At 36.0% G+C, this 13,091-nt stretch overlaps 1 protein-coding gene across 1 annotated transcript in view; it reads right to left on the reverse strand.

Annotated features, from left to right (window-relative positions):
* The window catches only part of PFDN1 (prefoldin subunit 1), a 62,065-nt gene that overhangs the window by 17,349 nt on the left and 31,625 nt on the right, over positions 1 to 13,091 (reverse strand). Inside the window, exon 3 of the mRNA XM_036846951.1 lies at positions 12,444 to 12,528. Within this exon, the coding sequence (XP_036702846.1) occupies positions 12,444 to 12,528 (85 nt within the window). The remainder of the gene's footprint in view (positions 1 to 12,443; positions 12,529 to 13,091) is intronic.

Here is a 13,091-nt window from a genome sequence, read left to right on the forward strand (position 1 = left end):
GAACCCATTCCAAATCTCTCCAACAGCTGAGTGAATGATATATGTGGGAGGAAGGAGGTATGATTCCTTCATAACAGGTTCAAAACTTTGAGTCCTCGCTTTCATCCCTACACCCAATTGTCTTAGCTCTACCTTAGAATATATCCAGATTCTGATCACCTCCACTGCCACCACCCTGGTGCAAGCCAACATCAATCTCCCGCCTAGATATAATGCAACATCCTCCTAACAAGTCTCCTTCCTTCCACCCTTGCCCTCCATAATCTATTCTCACCAAAGCAGCCAGAATGGTCCTTTTTAAATGTAAATCAGATCATGTCATTCCTCTGTTCGAAACCCTCCCCAAACTCCCAACTTCAGACCATAATCCAAAATCCTTAATATGGCCTACAAAGCCCTATATAATCTATTCCCTGATACTTCTCTGATTTCACCTCCTACTATTCTTGATCACTCAGCTCCAGCTAAACTGGCCTCCTTGCTATTCTCCCAACTCATCAATTATGCTCTCACCCCCAGGTTTTTATACTTGCTGTTCCCTCTGCTTGGAACCCTCTTCTCCCAGATGTACACATAGCTTGCTCACTCCCTTCAGGTCTCTCTTCTCAAATATCACCTTATCAGAGAAACCTTCCCTTATATATATAGTCAACACTATATAAGACAGCTTATACACTCTCACCATTCTCTCTTTACCCTGTGTTGTTTTTATTTTTAGCATTTATCAATTATATTATTTGTTTATTATCTGTCTCCGCATCCCATTCTCCAGAATATAAGCTCCAGGCCATCAGGGCCTTTGCTAATTATGTCTTTGCCTATAATAGTGCATGGCACATAGTAAATACAATAGACTGTAGGTTCCTTAATGTGTAAGATTGAAGGTAAGAACAAAAAGCCTCCATAGTTAGTCAAAACCCCAAAGTACTCTGTATAATCAAGACACCCAGCAAACATTTAATGATTTTTTTTTTTACATGCATACACTTCTTCTGGCCAATTATTATTGGCCAGAGCCTCACATCATGAATCTTAGGATTGTTTAGTCCCCCCAAAGGAAGGAAAAATCAGTTCTAAGTGGAAAGTTCAGCCTCTGCTATTGAAAGCATCAACACTTAAAAATTAAGGCAAATGATATTTTACAATTCAGTTCAAAACTTGATCCATTTTAAGGCTTCAACTATAGTACCAGAAGCTCCTTCTTCCTCTTATGTTTTCTATCACCACCTATAGCTTGTTTCCCTCTCGTACCTTCTCTAAAGAGAGAAAGACACTGAGCTTGCATTAATGAAGCCTCTGAGTTTGAACCCCAAAAGTCCAGAAACGGAAAGTAATTTTTTTTTTTTTACAAATTTCTAGAGCCGATTAAACTCAACCACAAATGATATCAATCTTGAGCTACTTGTAAAGATATTAAGTGCTGCCATGTATGTCATGCCACATGAATCACAAGACGTCATCATCTATATAGCATAGATATTGTTGAAGACTGTGCTCTAAATTATAATTTGAGACCCTTTAGTTCAGTTAAAATGATTATGTATTTCATTAAATTAGGGAGTAAAGCAGGTTGATGACTTAAAAAATGCCTAAAAGTAATAAGCATTCCCAAAGCCTGCAGTGTCCAATTGCTCAATTTCCAAAGCTTTAGGTAAATACCAGGATCTTCATTAATACAGGCTTTCCCAAGATACTCCTTACCAAGAATCTCTAATAAAAGCAATCCATTTTTTTCTTTGGTGCTAAAGTGGCCAGGCTCAGACCAAAAAAAAAAAAAAAAACACCAAAAGAATTACACAAAGGGATTTTTGGATAGGACTTCAGACACAAAAATCAGTAAGCAACTTCAGAATGTAAAAATCAGTAAACCTTCAGGTGAGTTGACACAGAATGTAGAACACCAGAAATATAACTGAAAATTTGCTCCCAGTTTTCACACACTCCACCGCTGGTAAATACATAGCAGAGGATAGGAAGGACATTTAAATCATCCCTTCAGTGATCTTCAACAGCTTTACAAACAAGTACTAGACTGCTATCTCCATTTTACAGAAAGTTATTTCTATTATTAGGAAGAAGTTAAGGTGCAGGGAAGTCAAGAGCCAAATCCACATAGAGGTTTATGCTGGAAATGGGGGTTAAAATTACATGCAGGTATACTGAAGTCACATGTGTGGTTAATTTTATCAAACAACCTGACTCTCTGGGAACACTGAGTTAGGGCAGAAGAGAGTACTAAATAGATGTCTTTATTCTCACAATAACTCCTCCATTTTAACTACCATCTTCTCTGTCTCACCCTCTCTCACAAACTAACTGCACATTTCCACTGTCAAAAGCCACATTAAATTCAAGCAAAAGACCACAATCACCTGGTTAATCTCCAGTACAACCACTGATTAGAGGATGCTCTTTGAGACCCCCAGCTCTGGCTCTCCACTATAAGTGGATGTGGGTACATGAGCCCTATGGGGTTTGGGAAAAGAGAGAGCTCAAACAATGTACTTGTCAGCAACTTTAAACAAAAAACCCATTCAATTAGAATGGCACCATGTTCCTTTTGCCCTTTCTCCTTAGGAACTAAATTAAACAGATTACAGACAGTGGCAAGAGCTGGCCTTAGAACAGCCTCCCCCTTATTTGTTATTTTTAGCAATTTAGTCCGACAACGCCTGACAACTAAACATGCCTAGAATAGCTAAAGGGAGGGGGGATTATCAGATACTACCAGCAAAAAAACACTAGTCATCACTTCCTCCAACCCTAAGAAAGAATCATTTTCCATGTCTTTATAGCATCACAGAGTTTGAGCTTTTAGAGTCTCATATAAAAACACAGCACATATAAAACATCAGTGGAAACTGATAATGCTTCCTGACCTGGAGTATTGTTCCACCCTCATGTGTTTTCTTAAAAACAAAAGCAGAATAAAATGAACTAAAGTGTTTTACACAAAAGTTAGGAGTACAATGCATGTGTGTCCATTTTGGAAAAATTCCAGTGCAAGATAATTATGTACCCAAAAGAATGGCCTCATGAATAGTGATGGAATTCAAATATTTTTATTATACTGGTGGCAGGTGAGAGATTTGTCTGAAAACAAGACAAAGTGAGGTGGGAGAAAATCATAATTAGCAAGACAGCATCAACCATAGACACTATTTTTAAATGAAATAATGTAGTAAAAATTATTTGAAAAATGAATAAAATGGTAAAATAAAAATGGTAAAGTCCTAAGCAGTATAACTACCTGCATCAGCAGATTAACTAAAATTCATTAAAACCCATTTTATAAAATTTACCACTTATAATAAATGTCCATGTACACTCAAGGAATTTAATAATTTTTCAACATTTTCTGAATTTTTTTTGCCACTATTCTAAGTATCATGTATTTTACATGACACTATAGGATAAAGCACTACAAATGATAAAATGATGTCTCCCTGAGTATGTTACTTTATGCATGTGGAGTTAATAAGCTATTATACAGCTCTATCCAAAAGGATCTCTAAAACAGGTGATACTTAATATAAACTACCTTTAAGCCATCACACAAACATCTCTGATTTGTTATTTAAGCAACTACTACAAAGATATCAAACAAGATGCTGTCACCTCATATTACATTTTAGCTGGCAAAGCTGTAGGCAGACAACTAGTTTTATTTTACCTGCGAAAATAGGACTACAATTAATAAATTAAGGTAATGATCTAAACAGAAAGGAAATTGGGGTTTTTTTGTTTTGGTTTGCCTCCCTCCATCTTTTCATTTTAAGGGGACATTTTTGCTCCTAAAGCGGCAGTTCAGAAAAAGACCAAGGTTATAATGATAAACTTAATAGAAGTGACCCTAGATATCTTCTAATCCAACCCTCTTGTTTTACAGATGAGGACACTGAGGCTTAGAGTACAGCAAGGGCTAGAATCCAGAACTCCTAACTCAACAGAAGGTATTTAAATTAGGAATTTAGTATTTAAATTAGGAATTTAGTATTTAAATTAGGAATTTAGGGTAATGAATGTTCTTCTATAAGTCTAATAGACTTTGAGATCTCTATTCATGGTTCAAATATCAGCTTGGATCTTGTTCTTTTGAGCTGATTAATTACAGTGTGCTCATTAATACAGGTGTGACCTGTTCCACATTGAGTATTGAACAACTCATTTCTTCTGGCCAGCATCTATTACTTCAGATTAAAAGAGACCTGTCATATAAAGACTGATAAGAGTAAGAATCTAGGGTAAAGAAAAGTATACTGATTAACTTCACCTTACCATCTAGTTAAAAGGGCAGGGAGGCATGCAATAACACGAAATAAAGTTCAAATTCTAACTCATCAAAAGAAATAATTCACTAAGCAGCCTGAAAATGAATGGAGGAACTCTCAGGCATGGGAGGGCGGAGGCTAAGGACAAATATTTATGGTTAGACAAAGAAAAGTACAGACCATATAAAGCATACAGCAGCGAAGGCTGAGGTCAACAACCCTCTGAAGCATTCAAAGGGATACTCTGGTGTGGTTATAGACAAGTGTTCCAAGGAGGGGAATCAGGCCACCCCCGGAGTGTATCCTAGAAGAAAAGAATAACTGAATCAAGATGCAAAAGGCTGAATTCTGGACTAACTGGAATGCAAATCCTTTTTTAAATCTTAATCACAAAACGAAGACACACAGCAGTGAACAGATCAAATCAAAGGAGTGTGTGTGTAAAACATCTGTAATATGCATTTCACAGACAAATAAGAAAGGCTTCTATAAAGGGCAAGTCTATTTGGACTGTTTACATCTAAGTTCTTACCAGACCTGAATATTTCTACTGAGAAAATGAAATATATCATAGATAGTTTACATTTGGGCAAATATTAGCACTTGAATCGTAACACATATATACTGACCAAGATACTGATAATATTGATAATAACCAATAAAGAATACTCAACCAGAAAAAGAGCATATATGGACTTATTCAGACTCATTCTTCTCTGAAAGTCACAGAGGAGGATCACACAGCTACATTAAGCCCTAAAACACCAGGACGTGGAGAATATATATAGTTCACTATAACTCTAGCCTTCCAACCATCAGGCTCTTTTAGACAAGTCTTAAATAACTAAAAACTATTTTAAAACAAACATCCGTTTTTATAAATGTTGAGAATACAAATGAACTCTATAAAGAGATAAGTATTCATATGTGAAATCCCAACATATGGAACAATAAGAGAAACTTTACCCAAGACTCCCAAAGTCAAAACAACATAGAAAAGAGATTAATTTACTAATCTTGTAATTATTTTTTTTAAAAATGTTTTTAAGACACTCAGAGGTGCCTAGCTATCTAGTTACTACTAACTAGATAGCTATTTGGTTAGCTATCTAGTTATATCTGAAGGTGGGAAATCACCAAGCTAATTTTTAGAGTAGAGACATTTTATACTTTACTGCTCTCTAGTACTCAAACTCTCCTGGGTTGGGGCAGGAGATGTCTCTGAAAAATAGCTCTCCTCAACAAGAGGCTAAGAGATAAACTGTGCAAATGCTCCATGAGAACATCTTGACTTCTTAAGGGTAAAAATGAGCTATCTGGAAAGATAAATTGTGGCACAACTATATAATGGAATACATATAGCAATGAAAATGAACAAATCACAATCTCAACATGAATGTACTTCACAAACACAATGTTGAGGAAGAAGCGAAGCAAAGCAAAAAATATGGAGACAGATTTTGTTCATATAAAGTTCAAAAACTGTCTTGAGGGATATATACATAGGTAGTAAAACTATATTTTTTACGAAAGGAAATAATTATCTAAAAGTTAGGGTTACCTGAGGGAGGGGGAGAGCAGGCAGGAATGGAAGGGAGAAACAAAGGTAGGGGGCGGTGCTCTGGTGTCCTGCCAATTTTTGATTTCTTGGTTTGGATGATTGTAACAAGTGTTTGCTTTATAATTATTGATTAAACTACATGTATTTTAACACATATTTCTGTAAATGCTATATTTCACTACAAAATAAATAAATGACTAATTTTTTTTTGATGGATTCTAAACTTTGAGCTATGCAAGCAGATGAACCATTGGGTGTAATTCTTGTTTAACATATAAAAAACATTCTCCCACTGGCTTTGCTCTCACCTGCCCTTCTCTCTTCATTGAAAACACAAGTAAGAATCAGTGCTTATCATATAGTAGTGTCCACTTGACATCACGTCCAAAGAGGGTGTCCCATCATATACACAAAGGTACTAGCCCAGGGCTTCCCTGGTGGTGCAGTGGTTAAGAATCCGCCTGCCAATGCAGGGGACACGGGTTTGAGCCCTGGTCCGGGAAGATCCCACAAGCCGTGGAGCAACTAAGCCCATGCACCACAACCACTGAGCCCGCGCTCTAGAGCCCGTGAGCCACAACTACTGAGCCCTCGTGCCACAACTACTGAGCCCTCGTGCCACAACTACTGAAGCCCGTGCGCCTAGAGCCCGTGCTCTGCAACAAGAGAAGCCACCACAATGAGAAGCCCGTGCACTGCAATGAAGAGTAGTCCCCACTCGCCGCAACCAGAGAAAGCCCGCGCGCAGCAACGAAGACCCAATGCAGCCAAAATAGATAAATAAATTAAAAAAAAAAAAAAAAGGTACCAGCCCAAAAGTGAGGTACTTAGGGCAAAAACTGGACATCCATCCAAGCGCCTACCAGTGCCTACCCATGCTATGGAAAAAATGATCCTCATTAGGCAGAGTAAAATCTCCTCAATCATGGAAACTCCAAAACATTTTCTCATCAGAGTCTCAGAACTCAGCCAACTGCAGAGTGTCACAGGCACCTCCTATCCGTTTTCTTGCCACTAGTCTTCCTACTTGTTTCAGGAACTACCGTCTGACCATAATAGCCGTTTTTGTGGAAGACTCAGGACTTTCACAGTTTCTTAGATTTTACTTATAGCATTGGCTGGAGGGCTATTTCACAACCCTGGGATTGTAACATTCTGCGTCAGAAGTGGCATTATGTAGGCCAGAATGTCCTGGTTTCCTTATTCTTATTTTTATTGTGTCATTGCTGAGCTAACCAGGGTGGTGGAAGGGGTGGTAACCACGTCAGAGAAAGAGGGGAAGGAAAGTGGTCAACCAGTATTTGCATGTGCCTAAAATATAATGGGGATTTTAAACTGAAGCCAGATGAGCCTGAAGCAGTAATTCAATGAGAGAGAACATAGGAGAATAGTGGTCAAAATGTGTTCAAATATACCACTGAAAGCTTATCTCAAGGATTCCAAATACTTGAGATTCAAAAGGCAAGACATCAAAAATTCAGCTCTAGCTCATCTGAATGCTGAATCTAAGTTTTTGCAACTGCAAAAGAAGTCCACAATTATTTTCTTTTTACCTCTAAAAAAGTGAGCAAAAATATAGGATGAATTTTTCACTCTTTAGAAGATACATATCTCTTCAATCTATCAATAAGGTTTTAACTCAACTTTACCTAAAGTTGAATTTTCTTTAAAAAAACCTATACTCTTTTTGTAGCAATGCTGTACATTTCAAAAAGAAAATTATTTTTACAAAGACAGATGAGACTCATGAAGTCCTAATTCCAAATCCCAATTATACTCATGTCATTTTTAAAAAGTACGATTTTGCATTTTCTAACAACATACACTGTATTACATATTATATACTCAGCCATCTTCTTTAAAGTTATTCATTATCAGTTATGTTTTTTTTAGAGAATTCCCTCAATGACATAAATAACATGGTTACTCTATCATACTGAAGCCGTCATTTTATTTTTTCTCTTCAATCGGATTAGCATCATTGGTCTGCTAATCGCCATTAGGAGAAATGGTGACATTCCCTCCCAGAACCTGATCAACCATCTTTATAAAGGGAAGATAAAAATCTATATAACACTATCACATTATGAGTCTGTTATGAAAACACTTCCTAGTCAAACCCAGGAAAGCGACTACAGCCTGAAGAAGCCAACATAGGGGTATTAAAATGTAAAATATGGAATTTTAAGAAGAAAAAGACTATTTTCCCAAGGTTAAGATGGTACTTGTCTTTACCCTTCTAGTATGTAATATAACTCCTTATCAAGAAGACATGAGGGCAGGGACTTCCCTGGCGGTCCAGTGGCTAAGACTCCATGCCTCCACTGCAGGAGGAGCAGGTTCAACCCCTCATCGGGGAACTAAGACCCCGCATGATGCACCACGCGGCCCAAAAAAAAGAGGACATGACAGCAGCATTACAGTACCCCCACCCCTGCTCCATAAGAAGAAAAGGGCCAACAAGTGGGACACCAGGCTGGTTGACAATGTAGACACAGCATACTACAGTTATCAAAAGCTAAACAAATTCTAGGTTAAGTAGGACTGGGGAAAAAAATCTGGAGAGGGCAAACATAAACAGTAAGAATGGAGGTGGATAAAAGGGAGTCTAGAAAATACTAATGAAGATGGGCTCTCAGATCAGACTAGCAGCTATGTTATGTCATGGAAAAGACTGATCCATAGCGTCGTTTATATAGACTGTTGGTAGGGGTGGGTAGGCACACACTGTGGGGCTGAGTTAATAGCTCTGGTCAAAAACTACAACTTTGGACCCAAACCAAAAAGCTTACTTTATCAGAGATGAAAATGTGCTAAATTAAACAGCCTGGCCTTTGTCTGCAGAGTTATGCATAAATTATGCCTCCTCAATTTAATTGTAAGGTATCTGAGGGTAGAAATTAATAATGATAATGATAATTAAATAAGATGAAATAGGCTGGACTGACAAGAAATACTAAGGCCCAGAAGAAGAGACTGTATATTTGAAAGGCAGAGTAATAACTGGGAGGCCTTGGGAAAAACTATTTAGAGCTCTGAATCTGCATCAAGCTTCCCAAGTAATAGGAAACCATATTTGTAATTACTTCAACTGATGATAGTTTATGTGCCCAAATCCTCACACTGTGCTATGAAACTAGTAGAATAATTAGAGAGAACAAGGGAAAAGCACTTAATTTAACACTGAGGAATCAGAAAATGCTTCTCAGAAGAAGTAGCCCTAAACTAAGATCTTAAGGATTAACAGAGGTGGTAAGAGCAGAAGGAGGAAGTTCCCAGGCAGAGAGAATTACTTTTGCAAAGACCTAGTAGAAACAAAGAAAACACAGCAAGTTCTAAAAACAGAATATTTCTGCATGTCTGGAGCATACAGTGTAAGAGAAAGAAGAGGATATGAGGGACATGAGAGAAAGAAACAGGAGTCATTCCATAAACAGCCTTGAAGGTATGTTAAAAAGCTTGAATGTTACCCTAAGAACAATGATGGGGTTTACACAGAGGAACAATACGACAGATTTAACATTTTAGAAGGTCATTCTAGCTTCGATATGTTAAAAGGATTAGAAGAGAGAAAGTTGGAGGTGGAAAAACCAGTTAAGATGCTACTGCAGACGATGGAAGCAGCTGGTTTAAAGGTGAGAAAAAACTTCCAGAGGGAAATACCATTTAATAGAGAAAACAGTGAAGAAGTAATATTCAGAGATAGTAAAAAGTTTCCAGAATTGATGAGTCACTAATCCTCAAACTCAGAAAACCCAACTTAACCCAGATAGGATTAAGAAAAAAAGCAAAAAGACTAAATCCCCACCTAAACATATACCAGAGAAACTACAAAGCATGAAAGACGACAAAACAATATTAAAAGTAGCCACAGAGAAAAGACAAAGGAACAAAAATTGGACTGATAACTTCTCAACAGCAACAATGGAAACCAGAAGTCAATGGAATGCTATCTTTAAAAGAGCTGAGAAATTCCTAAACATATAAAGCGAAATGAAACATGTCATCTCAACTATGCATATAGTAATAATGAGCATTTACAGCACCCAGACAGTAGTTTCTAAATACCATTGCCCACTAAACTGAAAGACTAAGGAGAAATTAATAAATATCATCACAGAGGGAGATTTGACACATCTCTCTCATAACTAACTGAATAAGGAGGAAAAAAAATCAGTAAGAAACAGAAAATCTGAACACTGCAACTAACAATGTATGTGTGCATGCATGCACATGTGGGTCTGTGCACATGTGTATACATTTCAGGCTGAAGTAATAAAATTATAAAGGTATGGCAGTCAAAAAGTATAGGATTGCTTCAGGGAAGAGAATAGTGTGTGTAGTGGGTGATACTATTAAAAATACAGGTTAGGGCAGTATTGGAGAGAACACTACATGCAGAGGCAGGGATCATGCAATAATTGAATGTTGAGGTAATAAGGAAACCACGATGGTAGGATAAATGGAAAACAAGAAACTGAATAGAAACTAGATTTACATTACTAAAGTAGAAAGATAAATTGTCAAATGATGAAAAACAGTATATACAGCATAATTCCTCTTTACTTAAAAAAAGTGTGTATGTGTGTGTGTATGAACTTGTTTATAAAATAAAGTTTTATAAAGTGTAATGATACACATCAAACCGTAAAAGTGACATTTTGAGGGTATGCAGAAAGAGGAGAAAGTCATTATTTTTGTTTAATCATTTGTTTTATTTTTTGACTGTTTTTCTTTTTTATAGTATACTTATATCATTTTTATAATATAAATATTGTATAAGATGAAAGATTAAAAACAAAAAACACAAAATAACTTCCTAGGATAGAGGCTACAGTTTAACTCTGCTAGTTTTTTGTAGCTGTTAATTAGCATTTCAAATACCAACAAGCTAGCTAATCTACTTCTATGACCTGACAGATATCAGGATACTCTTACCAGTATTTGAGAGACTCCGTGACAGGAAACTTTTGGAAGATGAATTTCCTAATATTCATCAGAAATGAATAGTATGCTAAACTCATCATCTGTGGCAATTTTACCTTGATGATTTTTTTAAATTATAAAAGTTAACACAGGGAGATGCAAGAGGGAGGAGATATGGGGATATATGTATATGTATAGCTGATTCACTTTGTTATACAGCAGAAACACACCATTGTAAAGCAATTATACTCCAATAAAGATGTTAAAAAAAAAAAGTTAACACATACTTGTTACAATTTATCCAACACAGAGGTTATAAGAAAAAAACAATTTCATCCCATGTCCCATCTAATTTCTTTAGGGTAACCAGTGTTAATTTAATATATATAACCACAAATCATTTTCAATGTTCATATACAGATCTTGGTTTTTGTTTGTTTCCATAAAAATAATTATTTACACGTTACTTTGCATCTTGCTACTTATTCATCAGGACAATTTTTAGATATATTTACCAACAAGTGCAAAAACACACTTTTTTTTTGGTAATCTACATGAAATAGTTTCGTTCAGTTTTTTTAAGATACTTTTGTTTGGAAAACTCAATCTAGAAGAGCTGGGCTGACAAAAATGATAAAATAGGATATAATAACAACCTGGTTACTACAGGATAAGTTTTCTTCTTTTTTTTTTTTTTGTTTGCTTATTTGTTTTGTTTTATAATACATTTTCTGAGCTACAAAGCCACTATCAAGTTTGTTTAAATTCTCATTGGTAGTCAAACAAAAATAAGCCTAAGTAACCTAAGATACTACATGCTTGCCCCAGCCATGCCAAGTCAGTGTCCCTGAGAAATCCCCTGAAGGCTACAGGGGGTGTCTCACCAATTCAGCAGAGGGCTGAGTCAGATTCTGAACCACTGCCTCAAATAGTATTCAAAGAAATCAGATAAAGTGACCTATGAAGTCACTGTATCCACCCCCATCTCAGGAAATCTTGGTCCCAAAAAATAATAACCAGTTTTTTGTCCTGTCCAACTTTTACTATATACAGGATAGACCATTCACCAGAGCCCAAGAAGACTATTTCATCTGAGGTTTTAATGAATAAGGAAATGGTAATAATAAACTCCAATTTTCCAAAGATTTACTAAATTATTACTCTTACCTATCATCTTTTTCCCTAGCTTAAAAAAAAAAAAAAAGTTTTCCTCACTGGAGCACTATCCTTCAGATAGTTAATTAGTTATAGCTTACTACTCAGTCCTTGTCTAGAATTACAATGTGTGAAAGAGTCATATAACTAGATCCTTTGACTATTATTATCATTACCTACTCTCATGCCCATCTACCACAACATATGGTGTTTAAATATACACTGTGCTTTTATTTTATTATATTTTTTAAGAATAGACATGTTCACTTAAGGCAATGGAAGAAATACATTCAGGTTAACAGTATCCTATCTTCTCCAAAACTCCCTAAGGTTTCAAGAGATTATAGTCTTTTTTCTGGTCTTATACACTGCCATAAAAAGACTGCTTCATAGCTCTAGCACAATTAGAAAAAATGAAAACAATGTGACATGACCTTGGCAGGCATACATTTTCATTTAATATGACACGATAATTACTTTTTTCCTAAAAGTCGACTACGACTATCAGTATTCAGTCAAAACTTACTTACTTCCAATTCTTTAATTTTTTCTTCTGCTATCTTCTGTTTCTCTAACAGCTGATTATGAATTGCCTCCTTGGATTGAAGAATAAACCTACAAAGCACAAAAAAGTTGAAGATTAAGCCACTTGACTACTATGTTCATCAAAATCAACAACTATATGCCACAAATATTAAACTAAGAAAACTAGAAGGATGATCTCCAATTGAGAACAAATAAAATGTATTACTACGTTATGACAAACTCAGGAAACCTCCACAGGTTTAAGCCTTCTTGGCTGAGAAGCAAAAAAAGCTTAAAAGTAAATTGTGCCTTCTGGTCTTAAGAAGGGAATCGGGCTTCAAGTATATTCATAGACAAAAGAAAAAAAAAACATAAAGGGATAAAAATCTACTGTAGGCTAAAAGAAAAGTTAACAAACAATAAAAATCCCCCATAACTTTAATTTTTCAGTTTCCTGTATCAACTTTTATCTAGATATCTTTCAAACAATATTTGTAAATTACAGCTCCTCCTCCAACCTTTAAAAAAAATTTTTGTAACAGCAGTAACTCATGACCTTTTAAAGTCACAATCAAGTACTGTGTTAGGATCAATGCATTAGTGTTTATATGAGTTCCTCACACAGAAAGCACTGTATAAGGCCCAGTATGTTT

The sequence above is a fragment of the Balaenoptera musculus genome, chromosome 3 (assembly GCF_009873245.2).
Source record: "Balaenoptera musculus isolate JJ_BM4_2016_0621 chromosome 3, mBalMus1.pri.v3, whole genome shotgun sequence".
NCBI classification, from domain to species: domain Eukaryota; kingdom Metazoa; phylum Chordata; class Mammalia; order Artiodactyla; family Balaenopteridae; genus Balaenoptera; species Balaenoptera musculus.